The sequence below is a fragment of the Actinia tenebrosa genome, unplaced genomic scaffold (genome assembly GCF_029948245.1).
Source record: "Actinia tenebrosa isolate PJP-AT-01 unplaced genomic scaffold, QUT_ActTen_1.0 PGA_scaffold15__27_contigs__length_11533743, whole genome shotgun sequence".
In the NCBI taxonomy this organism is placed as follows: Eukaryota; Metazoa; Cnidaria; class Anthozoa; order Actiniaria; family Actiniidae; genus Actinia; species Actinia tenebrosa.
Window position 1 is genome coordinate 667,989 of NW_028292575.1, and position 13,258 is coordinate 681,246.

At 37.8% G+C, this 13,258-nt stretch overlaps 1 protein-coding gene across 1 annotated transcript; it reads right to left on the reverse strand.

The window, feature by feature from the left end:
* Window positions 1-1,278: 1,278 nt before the first annotated feature.
* Window positions 1,279-12,442, reverse strand: LOC116302671 (E3 ubiquitin-protein ligase HECTD3). The gene is made up of 22 exons (XM_031712014.2): window positions 12,073-12,442; window positions 10,568-10,749; window positions 10,218-10,449; window positions 9,768-9,883; window positions 9,523-9,636; window positions 8,988-9,070; window positions 8,015-8,117; window positions 7,112-7,174; window positions 6,452-6,533; window positions 6,145-6,221; window positions 5,926-6,031; window positions 5,770-5,819; window positions 5,400-5,464; window positions 5,107-5,210; window positions 4,592-4,717; window positions 4,278-4,448; window positions 3,827-3,952; window positions 3,263-3,392; window positions 2,976-3,053; window positions 2,732-2,810; window positions 2,550-2,621; window positions 1,279-1,937 (listed from the first exon to the last, which is right to left on the reverse strand). Exons 1-22 carry the CDS (start codon window positions 12,361-12,363, stop codon window positions 1,853-1,855), a joined length of 2,535 nt encoding a protein of 844 aa, XP_031567874.2. The 5' UTR covers window positions 12,364-12,442; the 3' UTR covers window positions 1,279-1,852.
* Window positions 12,443-13,258: the final 816 nt, after the last annotated feature.

Consider the following 13,258-nt stretch of genomic DNA (forward strand, 5'->3'; position numbering starts at 1 on the left):
GCGCATGCGCTGTGCGAGCAAAGATTTAATTAGTTATTTACTAATATTTAAGTCTCCAATTCAACCCCTCTCCCCCACCTTTCCCCCCACAAGAAATCAAAGGTAAAATCAGACTATATATTTCGCTGACATATCTGGTAGTACAAAGGTATTTAATACTCGTACACAGATTTGACCCTACTGCTACACAGTTAGTTCAACAGAAAAATAATCTCTTTAACAACATCAAAAAATGATTAAAAAGGAAATCAAAGTAATTACAATTGATCTTTACAAACTGAAGATTATAACGAGTGCTTGATTTTTTCCGTTTTATGGCAGAAGCCTTCGAAGCGTCGCAAGGAGACTGCGATTAAGGTAAACGGAGGCCGCAGAGGGGTGGGAGAGGGTGGGAGAGGGGAGGCAAAATAAAAAGTGCGCCCCCTCCCCCCTCGACCCCTTCCACCACCCCCTTGTGCCGCTAGGGAGGCTTGTTGTCTTGACTACTGAGTCAGTATGGTCAGCATTAGATTAAGATTCAAGGTAACTTATTTGGCAATACCGAAAGAGGTTGATACGTGTATCATTGACAGAACCATCCATCTTGAATTAATGCCTCAACCAATGCCACCCTTTAGGATCGAGGTAACACAATCGGATCGTGAAATGAGTGTAGGTTTTTACGCAATACCCGCAGCGCTTCCCGCATTGTGCACAACGGACTTTTTGACCGCAGTCTAAACGATAGCGTACTAGGGAAGTAGTCTTGCCTATTTGGATACGGTGTGGTGCCAACCAAATGCGCCAGCAGATTGGTCTGTTGAATGATGCCGCGAAGTCTGCTCGTTTACTTGGCTGGTGTTCTTTAAGATTACGAATAATGTCATCATCTGTTGGTTCCTCACCACACACAAAAAAATATTGCTAAAAAAAGATCGAATGCTAAGAAAAAGTTGGTTTCATTCGGAAAAATGTCCGCAATAAAAATGTGTACCAAAAGTAAGGAAATATTTAATGACGTTTCAAACTGAGTCGCAATCACGTGACAGACGATGCAATTTCCTCTCTAGTCACGTGAAATACTTGTACATACTCCACGCAAGAAATTATAACGTCATGCAATGAATATGCGTAATCGTGACAAACAGTGTAATGAAATAATCCCGTGACGAGTTATGACGTAGCGAGTAGTGATGACTAACGCAAATCAATCCCTTTACTCACATATAAAGTTTTCAGTTTTTACGAAGAAACAGAAAACGCAATTAGTCACGTGAAAAACGTACTTGAAGTCACGTGTCAAGGATGCTTTTCTTTATTTCCATATAAAATATATCTATATATTTCCAAAGTAAAAAAAGCCCTTTATAAATGGCATTAAATTGTTTAACATAATAATATTAGCTTGTCATAATATTTTAAGTAAGCATTTATGTTAGTGTCCTTCACGAAAAGTCGTGTGTTTGGTAGCTAAAGTGTTTGGTTATTATAGGCCAGAGAGCTTGCAGTTGAACTTCCTACAGCGCTTCTCAGTCGGACGCGCGAACTCGTACAATTTTCTGTCGCAACAAAATAGAGTTTTGGTGGACGTCAATCAAAGTGTTTCTCAGCATTGTCGGAAGACAAAGACTTCAAAGGCACGTGCGTGTGGAATGTCGCCATGGAAACACCTTGATTGACGTCTACCAAAGTCTACTTCGTCGTGACCTCAAAATTGCGCGATTCAGCGCGTGTCGCTGAAAAACGCTGTAACCAGCTGGTGATTATTATCTTTAAAAGGAGTTTCTCCCTTAGGTTTCCAATACATTTCCATTTCGTTGTATTCAGTTATTATCGATTCGTCAGAGCGGAAGTTCATCCGTAGTTTACTAACTCATTCTTCCCATGGGCTCACGTCGGTATCTATGGCAACGCAGTTATAAGCAGCGTAGCGTATTTTTTCTTCCGCTACTTTGGGGCTGAAAAAGGAAACAATGAAAACATGACGTCATAACAGCGGCGTCATCACTGTATTATGTGACGTCATATATTGTCATACGATTGTTACGTCATCGCGGGCATGACATTCATGTCAGGCCCTTGTAACATGTGACGTCATTGTGATGCACTATGGAATTAATATATAATGCATAATATGTAGCGTCATTATGATGTAAAATGACGTCATAATATCGTTATGTCATCGAAGGTATGACATATACATATTAACCCACTTGTAATTGAAATGACGTCATTATCAACTGAAATGACGTCATTATATTTTGATATGCATATTATATACACTAAAGAACAAGGAATATTAAATAATTCTTATCAATATGAAAATAATGTCATTAATTCACCCAAGAACAAGGAATAGCAGTGTATTGGGGTTAAAAATGTTGGCATAGATTAGTGAAAAAAGTGCATAATTATCTTTAATAGTTGGGAAGGAATTAACCCATTTGTAATTAAAATGACTTCATTATCAACATGACGTCATCACGGGTATGCCCAGCCAACGAAAAAGGAATACTGAGTGTAGGAGTAGGAAATGTTGGGATAGACTAGTGAACAAAGTGCATCATTACCTTGAATAGTTGGGAAGGAATAACGTACTAGAACAAGTAGCTGCTTCAGGTAGGGAGTCAACCTCTGTATTACTGGAAAACAAAATACCATCAATAACCATTCAAACCATTCAACAGTTACAAACTTGAACATTGTAAGTAAACTATAAAGGGTTTATAACGAGTAATATGGTATTTGATACCTTCTTCCTGGACAGATAAACAATGGTGCTGGCAGGCGTCTACGGCCTGTCACGAAACGTAAAAAACGACTACGATCCTCTGGAATAAAAGAATAATAATAATTAGCACATGTTAAAGATTAGAAGGTGTTCGCACCAAGAGGCTTTCAAGATGAACGAAATATAACCTATCTACTGACAGATTGAATTTGGAATTTTTTGTTTGAAAATCATAGGAATAAGTAGAAGGGTTTTTATAACGTACCGTTGGTAAAGTTTTCAAGTGCTTGCCAAAGATCCTTCACGCGCTGGTCATTATCAGATGAAAGATCCTCATAATGAGCTGAAAAGAAGCATTAAACACTTTATATACCAACATAGGGCAGGGCAGGGCAGGGCAGGGCAGGGCAGGGCAGGGCAGGGCAGGGCAGGGCAGGGCAGGACTGAAAGGACAGGGAAGATAAGGGCAGGGCGGCAAAATCCGGCAAGCAAATCCACAACTTCAATGAATTCACTGAGCATTACAACTGCATTATTAAGGAGAAAACTTACAGCATTTCTTGAGGGCCTCAACAGTTATTTCAGGGTCCCCGCACACCCTCTTCTCAAGCTCCTGCCACGTTAGTAAGTCGAGTACAGCCTGGGGTACAACCTTGAGAAGACCTCTTCTTAGAGCATCGATCTGTAAAGCAAATATGGTCAAGAATACTCTTAATTATGGTTATTTGAATAAAGAATACCCTTAAATATGGTCAAAGATACCCTTAAATATGGTCAAGGACACCCTTAAACATGTTTATTTGAAAAAAGGATACCCTATCTCTTCAGAAGCATCATAAAAAAAAATTTGGAACTAGTCCTGCTCACCTTATGAAAGAGAATCCTATCTAAGTCCTGACTTTTCCTTAGTCATCTTTATAATCATACACCTTTTCGGAGATAGTGAACATGGTGCATTCTGGTCTAGCTTGGTACAAACATATTTTATTCTTCATGCGTTATAGAATGTTGTTTGCACCCAAGCTAAACCACAATGCATCCTGTTTATCGAACTCAGAAAAGGTCTATAAACAAGATTTAAGTATGTTATGTTATGGTTTGTTTAGTACCAGTTACCTGTTGCTTACTCTCGTTCATACGATGCTTCTGTACAAGTTTAGAGTACAACTCTTTTTCATCATATTCAACGTATCGCTCAGGTCCTCCAGGGACAAGATTCACCAGGGTATTGTCACTCAGAACCTAAATAAATGTGCATATTTATTAGACATTTTATCTTCATTATATTCCAATTAGAAAAATTACTAAATTATAAATGAATGATAAGAAAGGGCTGAGGACCAGTAGCTAGCGATGCTTGGCGGCAAGCGGTTGCAGAGTGAGGGGCAGCCATTCACCTGGCAAAAACCACAGACACCAAGCAATGCTGACACAGCCCGTTTCCTCATTGTTTTGTCTTCTGCCAATCAACTTTAAAACAGTCAAAGTGATACGTTATGTGGTAGCGGCGAAGAAATGAAAAGACAGAAAAGACCTTGCAGTTTTGAAATACTTTTTCTAAACTTACAGCTGTAAACGTCAAAACCCCAGCAAATTTAGCCTCAAAGGTTTCTCTGTCCACGTTTTGTAATCTTTCTAGTAGTTTGACTTGAGCTAGATCGACTGTGTGGAAGTCACGTGACCACGATACTCGCTCTCCAACCAATGGCTTCCAGACGAACGAAGGAAGGGAAACAACCTAGATGTGAGACGACATGATAATAAATTGAATGCTCTAATAAAGCACATAATATTTACAATTTATAGTTCTAAATATTAGAAAATATTTTGGGATGCCTGTGGCACTATTTTTACCACAGGGATCCCAACTAAACTCCTTACCAGGTGTTCTCTTCCACTTCTCAGACATGCTCCCATGACCATCCCTAACCACTCCAGCTTCGTAAACTCTTTACACGATGGTGATGGTATGTATGTGTCTCTGTTCACACTAGATGAATCGAGCAACTATAACCAATGGATAAAAAGATGACGTCAGTGTTTGTAACTTAAAGTGATTCGTCAATCTCTATTTCAAAGTTGGGCTAGCAGTGTCATCCAATATGCCTGACTGCATAGATAGGTCAGATGTAGACCCCCACCCCCTCCCACACACACACATTATTATTCACCCCACTACACACACACCTCAATATCCCCCCCCCCCCCCCCCACACACACATCAATATCCCCTCCATACACATTAATATTTTAAAAGTGCAAAAACAAGGCAACAGCTTAGCCCCCCCCATTATTTTCCATTCTTTCTCAAACAAAGCTCTGCTCATCTATCCTTGACCAGTTATGCACATTGGGCTTAGTTTTCAAGTCTTGGGCTACCTGTGTACCAGACGTACCTGGTTGGGTGTCCGTACAAAAAATTCCAGAGGCATTGGGTCATCCATTGAACATGGACAAAGTTCTTCTGCCATATCTGCTAAGGAGTCACGAAAACCACCACCTAAAATACATACAAATTGATTAGCAGACAAACAGACAGATGAATGGATGAATAAATGAATAAATGGATGGGTACTAGATAAGATGGACAAACAAACGGATGGATGGATCGATAGGTGGATGGACAGACAGACAGAAAATTACTGTATTAACCAGAGAAGTGCATAAATACTGAATGATTGCCACTCACCTTGATCAATAATTCCTTCTGATAAAAACTTACATTCCCACCACTGATCATAGCGACCAGGCCATCTACACACACAAAAAAATGATATTAGATGTCTTGGTGCGTCATCAACTTTTTTAACAGATCAAAAACAATTTTCCGTGTTTGATACTCTGATCAAAACACGCGGGATGTTGAGAGAATACGAGAGGAGCGTAGGAAACCACGACGCGTAGCAATTTGATGATGCACGGGAGTAGGGTAAGGTGAATTTAAACTGCATCCGGTTACTAAAAATAGCCCAACTGGGAATTTACATGGCGGGTGCCATTAATAAGTTTCCCTCTTTTATTTATGCTCTCTTGCTTGTGGTAAATAACAATGACATTACCTGTAGTCTAACTTGACGCCACACTTCTCTGGTCGTAAACCTTCGTATAACTGTAATTTATCAAGCAATCAAATATTATAGAAACAGCAACAAAATAAAATCTTTTTATGACTGTCAAGTTCATGTTAGGAATAAATAAGATAGAATGTCAAATACCTGGTGGAAAATGGTTCTCTTTCCTTCAGGATCTTGTGTAGGATCTGCCTTGTGTTCAGCAGCCAGGCGGCGATTTATAAACAGTTTGGGCATTCGTGGAGGTGCGCTGTTTGAAAAAAACCCAGGTTATTACATTGTACTGTTACCAAGGTAATGGTAAATAGTAAAGGTATACAGGTGCCCTGCCTAATGATAATCCTACAAAAGTAAGTAGCTCACCTTGTTTGAGATTCTTTAAGGAACTTCTCTATTAGATTATTTCTGTAACGGGACAGTGGAAGAAGCTGCCTTATAGCCTGAGAAATAATCAAGAAAACATCATAAAGACCAGAAGTGTAAAATTAATGTACAGTTATGAAATCAATTTCATCTCTTTTTGTCTTGGGATGGGGTGCAGAAAGGGGTGGGGAGGGTGAGGGAATTGATAGATAAAATTTTATACCCAACTTAGAGATGCAGTGTGGATGGGTGAGAAAAGTCTAAAATGTGGGATGGAGAGATGGATGGCTGAATATTTCATTCTTACTTCAAGGTCTTTGAAGGATCCAGCTGTGTAGTTCCAGGAAGGAAGAAGGTAATGAATGACACTATCTAATAGCTCAATAAATCTACAAGAAACACATGCCACATTACAATTACAATAACCAAAAATATACAAATATTTATTTATTGACGTGTTTTTATAGTATTAAAATTTGGGTAACCTTTAACATCTGTTAGGGTTATGTTATATGAAGGCAGGGTAACACTGCATGGTGCTGTCTCTTGTTCCCCCTCCCAAAGACAGGAGTCAGTCATGTTAGTAGTACTGTAGGGACACCCTACCTACATAGACCTTTTCTGAGATGGTGAACATGGAGCATTCTGGTCTAGCTTGGGTGCAAAAATCTTTTGTTCATTATGTTTTTTATATGGTGTTATTTGTACCCCAGCTAGACCACAATGCATCCTGTTTGTCCAAACTCAGAAAAAGCCTATAGAGATGGGACAGCTATTACCATGATCATGTGAACTGACTGAAGATCTAGTAAAAGCAGCACCTTATACTCAGTAGACCTTAGGTGATGGTCCTGCCACACAATAGACTGATGCTTAACCTACTGAGCTAAGCTGGCTATTAATAGATGGCTACCACAGAGAGTCCAATGATAAAAATAATATTTCCAGCTTGTAGCACTTACTGTACCTTAATAATATCTGTGCTCTTCTATAAAGTACTGGAACTTCCACAGCATCTAATTTAGGAAATCTGTCAAAATCAATAAACTATTTTTTTAGATTATAAATCATAATTAGACTGGGCAATAGTAGGTAAGAGGGAGAGCAGGCAATGGGTTTGATGATTTCAGAAAAAAGGTGATGACAGAATGTAATCTGTAGAATCCAAAATCTGATTGTATTAACCAATCCATCGTGAACGCAACCCACTTGATAAGGCAACCGATAGATCATATAAGAATTTAGAAGTCAATTTTTGAGGAGGGAGGAAAAACCAGACAAGAGGGAAAAAAACCCAAGTACAGGAGAGCACCAACAAACAACTGTACTCACACACAACCTTGATCCCAAAGGGACTCGAACCAAGGTCGCCTTGTGTGAAAAGTGAAAAGCAAGCACTCTCACTGCTATACCACGAGTGATTTTCAAACCCAAGGGAAATTTTGGAGAGATCTCATGTTAGATAACCCTGAGCATCAGAGAACTCTTGGGGAAGCACGGGTGGCATGCGCTGCTAATGCGCCGCCTCTCACCAATGTGACCCGAGTTCAAGCTCCCCTGGTCTCGGTGTCATATGTGAGTAGAGTTGTTTGTTGGTTCTCTCCTGTGCTTCGAGGGTTATTCCTCCGGGTTCTCCGGTTTTTCCTCCCTCCACAAAAATCAACTTGTAAATTCTAATTGGATCTAGCAGCTGCCTTATCAATTGGGCCACAAGGCCTGTTAGGCATTAAGCCATCCACCCAGGAGTGGTAAACGCATTAGATATTTAGATATTTAGAACTGAAGTATACTGTATAATTATTGGAGTATGAGATAAAAATATTATTACAAATTTATTACAAATTATTTATTATATTTTACTGTAATGTACCTTACAAGTTGGGCATTATTTAGCAAGTCTATAGACAACCCTGGTTCTTTCTCACTTGCTGATACGATCTTTATGTCATGTACTCTCGTATCAATGCCGTCATCTAAAAGTAATAAGTTTATTCATAATCAATAAAATGGATCAAATGGACCCCCCCCCCCCCCTGCTCAAAGACAAAGAATCATGGAGAGACAATTTTTCTGGTAGCTGAACATTATGCTGTCTGTTATTCAGAGGATTGAGACTGCGGCACTTTATAACTAGAGATATTCTTGTTCCGATTATAAAAAAGCTTAATAAAAAAAAGCTTAAAGCTTATAAAATTTTTAAAATTAAATTACTATTTATGAATATCAAAATAAGAAATTAGAGGATAAAAGCTACAAAATCAGAAAATGTTTTTATTTGATCCACACAATTCAGTAAAAAGTCCAGTCCATTCCAAAGTAATAGTGTTGGATTATTTTTGGATGGGCAGATGAGGAACAAAACGTTTTGTGATCCAAGATCCAATATGTTTATATCAGTAATGGAAAAAAAATTATCTTGTTTTTTATACCAAATTTTGAAATCCAATCATTAGTTTTATTAATATTAAAATAAAAATTATAGGATAACAACTGCGAATTGAGGGTAAAAACGTTTTTCGATCCGCACAATCCAGTAAACCGAAGTCCAGTCCATTCCAGCCATGCTCGGTTCCGGATTTTCCAAGGATAAAAAAACGCTAATAATTCAGGATTTAGAAAGATAATTCAGTTTTTAAAGGTTAGGTATGTTTTTCCTATATGTTAAGATTATCCATGCCCTTTCAAAAGCTAAAAATCTGGAAAAAAATTTGTGCAATCCAAGATCCAGTTACATGTAACTGGTAGGCAATCCAATCCCTCAGTCGGGCCATATTCCCATTTTTTCATAAAATTTGATATTGAGGGGAAAACTAACATAATGTGGGTTACTTTATTGAACTTACCTTTGCATTCTTTTATTTTAATATCAATTAAGTGGTAATACTGCATCATTCCTTCCAAAATCAAGGCATCCCCTGTAAAATTCCTAAGATGGCATAATCCACAAAACAACAGTATTAGTATTTATAATTTATCAATAAATGAATGTCTATGGCAACTAGTGAAAATAATGGACATCCTCCAGGGACAAGTATGAAATGAAGTGAGGAGGACAGGGGGGGGGGGGGGGGGGGCTGTGGGTCTTCCTCCCAATAATTTTATTTTAGCCCCCCCCCCCACCACACCCCATCAAAACTCTGCTAAGCAGTACCTACTTGGTTCATAAAATACTCATACCACAATATTTTCCAATATAGAAGATGCTGATGTTATTTTAATTTTAATTTTTATCCTCACAAGGACTGCAACACCTCTTTGAAATTGAAATGTCTTCTCAGGAGTAGAGGTATGGTGGACATTTTCCAGAATGATATATATTTGCCAAATAAATAGGAGGAATGACTATATTTAAGATTAGTGAATTAACTAAGCCCTTACAGGTCAATGTAGACTTCATTCAGGAGTTTCATATTGCCTGTCTCTCCACCAAACACAGCTACTTTGTGTGGCATGTAGTTATCATCCCTGGAATCTACACCAATGTATAATCGCCTGAAAAGAGATGAAATATTCCATCATCATACTAGATTGCCATCCTCATCATCACCACCATCACCATCACCATCATCATCAACCATGACCACCATTATCATCATAATCATTAGTATCATCTTCATTATTACCTTATAACAGTGCCAGGTTTGATACTAAGCCTGATCCAGTGTCGGCTTTGACTGCCGTCTGACTCCCAGTATGTCTCTGGATCTCCATCTGTCAAATTCTCTTTAGATTCATCATCCTTAAAAGAAAATGTAGTACATTACAGCATGACATGCAAAAGTATGACCAAGTTTAATGTATTCTAATACTTCTATGCATGAGTTCTGTGCTTTAAACTGACACATTGTGATGCGAAGCTGGCTGGTTTTACCAAATAAGCTTGTTTAGCATCACAAAGCCCATGCATATGTGATAGAAGTGTGCGAATACATTAAATGTGGTCATCACATACTTTTGAATACTTAACTAGAGGTCTATAACAGATGTTTTAAGTTTCTTCTAATAATTACAATATTTGAGTGTTGTGTGTTGTAAATACTAAAATCAATATACTTGGTATTACTGGTACTTACAGAACTAGTGGACACATCAATATTTTCCACGTATCGACTAATATTCCCAAGACTTGCTTCTTGCTTGTTGATGTACTCAGCAAGGAACTTGGCCAACTCCTCATCAGCTTCTAGATTCCAGTTGGATGGTGGGGAGCTGAGTTGCTTCATGGCTTCTTTGTCGGCATTCTTGTCAATTACCGGAGGCTCTGTTAGGCGTAGGGTGTATGATAACTCCACTGCTTCTATCCAACTACGATAATATTATTAAAGAAAAACTTAATGGTCAAAACAGAAAATGGAGTACAAATATATCAATAAGATGGTTAGTTTTTTAGTTTTTCAATATAATGGTAGATTTAAATAATTACCTCTTAAAGCCACTATTTTCAATAGTTTTCTTTTTCCCTTTATTTCCTGACGCACTAGATACCGCTGTCAAACATTCTTTCCCTTGTCCTTGCTTGGAATCAAATGGAACATAAAGAATCCAGCCTTCTTTGATGCTCTTTGATGTTGTACTAAATTGACTGCAAAACCTTTGCAACGATTTCTAAAAGAAAGCAACATTTATAATGTCAATCAACAGGTAATGGACCAAATCCAGTCATAATGTTTTGTCCATTTCAGGTCACATGTTATTCTCTTGAGAATAAGATTCTTTGTTTGAGTTGAGTTGGTATCCATATTCATTAGTCTTCTCATGTGCAACTGTTAAACAAAAAAATGATACTCTAGGGAATGACACCTGGTATGAAATGGGAAAACAGTGGATTAAGTCTATTGGAAAGCGAAGAATTTTTTGGCAGTAAATTAACAATCTTGTAGTTTGCACTATAAGAAATGTTTACTAGTAAAACCACTACTTCAAGGATTTCTACAGATGACAAAATTAAGTTAATTAATTATGATGGCAAAAACATTTTTGGTAGTAACCAATAAATATAGACTAGTCCATAAAGCACAAGGGAACTACATTCATAGAAGTAAAGCTACTTCCTCAAAACGGGATGCTGGGACACAATTGATGGTTTTCATGGCTGCCATGTTGGAGGAACTTAACAAAGGAATTGTCAATGAATTCTTTTGTTATATCCTCCAACATGGCCGGCATGTCTTTTGCTATTTAATTCTCTTGGGAATGGTTGAAAACCATCAATAGGTTTCAAATCACTCTCCCCCCCCCTCCCCTACCCTATCTTCCCTACTTTACTTGCACTATTTGTCAGGTACTCCATAACAAGTTGCCATATCAACCTACCAATGCTTTGTAACTATTTTCAAGAGAATTGCAAATAAACGAACGATGGCCGTTCAAATGTTTCTGTTAAATTGCATCAACATTGCTACAATATCATCATGCAGCATGTTATACCATCTCAAGAACCTCAAGAAGTAAATCTTTTGCCTTTATCTAGCCCTTTGCTTGAACAAGAAGTTCTAGTGTAAAACAACTAACAAAATATCCTGTAATGTGCTAGACAAAAAAATACAAAATAAATGGGAAACATGCCTTTAACAAAGCTTTGACTACCAGAATAGCTTAAATTTCTTGTACACAATGAATTTTTTCTATATTTGTTATTTACAATGCCAAGCTTTAGTGAATACATGCATACTTTATTGACTTCCACAGAGGGGCTTTTTAAAAACAATAATTAGTGAATGATATTGTACAATTACAAAATCGAGTTGTTTTTATTTAAAGTAAACGAATAGTGACGATGTATAATTAGTCAATTTAATAATATTGCAGAGCAAAAGAAATTTTAAATGCTAAAGTAAAAACACAAGAGCCAGCCAGCCTTGACTTCAGTCATTGTTAGTCAGCATAAAGTCATCATTTTTCGTGCAAATTGAAGGTGTTTTTACCAACCTGTGTCAGCCTCATCCAGCGTCCTTGCTTGTTGTTATACTCGTCTCCAGAACCAAACACTTGTATAGTAGGAGAGGGGATTATTTCTCCGATCTTCTCCGCATCTTTCGAGGGTAATTTAAATATTGGGATTGGAGAAGGATTGACAATTTCCCTGTTGAGTTGATAAGTTACTTCACCTTGGACATAACACAAGGCTAAAGGCAAGGATTTCCCCTGTTCCATGCGTTTAATGGTGTCTAAGAGGCACCGTATTCGAGCCAGCCGCTTCCTTGCTGATTCGTTTTTCATTTTGAGTGGTTTTTAAGGCGACATTTTGGAGGGATTTTAAAGGAAACTCTTTATTCAAAAATCATCCAAGTGATACACACTGGACTCTGCACTGGACTGGGCACTAGACTTAGCAGACCACAGGGAACCCATGGTGTATTATGAAGTGGGAATATTTTTAAAAAAAACTGGAAACGAAAAGAAAAGATAAGGAAAGGAAAGGAAAGCAATGGAACAAAGAATGAAAGAAAAACGAAAAGGAAATTATAAAAGGACAAAGTATAGAAGAGAAAGAAAGAACGAAAAAGAAATGAAAAGAAAGAAAAGAAAGGGAGAATCCGATAGAACTGCCCGTCATTTAGACACGCCTATATGAAACACTGATCCAATCATGATTAAGAAGTGTCAAGCGATTCTAAAGGGCATTTTATTTACCAAATTTGTCTCGTAGTTACTGACCTGGGCATAATATATGTTGGGCCTCTGATTTGTGAAGGGACTGGTCTTATGGGCTGTCTCTAAAACTGTACATTACAGAGGGTGGGTCATACTTTTTTGAGTCATGTACCACACATTATATTGATCGTCATCCATTTATTTGATGCCCAGAATGATGAATATTGCACATACTAGGCCTATGCATTATACAGTCAACCCAGTGAACACCTATATATGACCTTTTTTCCCCCTGAGAATTAGATTTTTAACCTGAACCATTCGTTTTTTTCTGGTTATTCGATTTTTAACCTGAACTATTCGTGTTTTTCTTTTTGATCTTTCGATTTTTAACCTGAACCATTCGTTTTTTCTGATTATTCGATTTTTAACCTGAACCATTCGTCTTTTTCTGAATATTCGATTCTTAACCTGAACCTTTCGTTCTTTTCAGATTTTTTTTCTCTGATCCGTTTCCCAC

Excerpts from the sequence above, each read along its gene's own strand:
- LOC116302671 (XM_031712014.2), bottom strand. The coding sequence starts at position 12,363 with ATGAAAAACGAATCAGCAAGGAAGCGGCTGGCTCGAATACGGTGCCTC. Across the intron at positions 7,175-8,014 it reads AATAATGCCCAACTTGTAAG|ATTTCCTAAATTAGATGCTG; the intron begins GTACATTACAGT and ends TGATTTTGACAG. Across the intron at positions 5,465-5,769 it reads GGCGTCAAGTTAGACTACAG|ATGGCCTGGTCGCTATGATC; the intron begins GTAATGTCATTG and ends TTGTGTGTGTAG.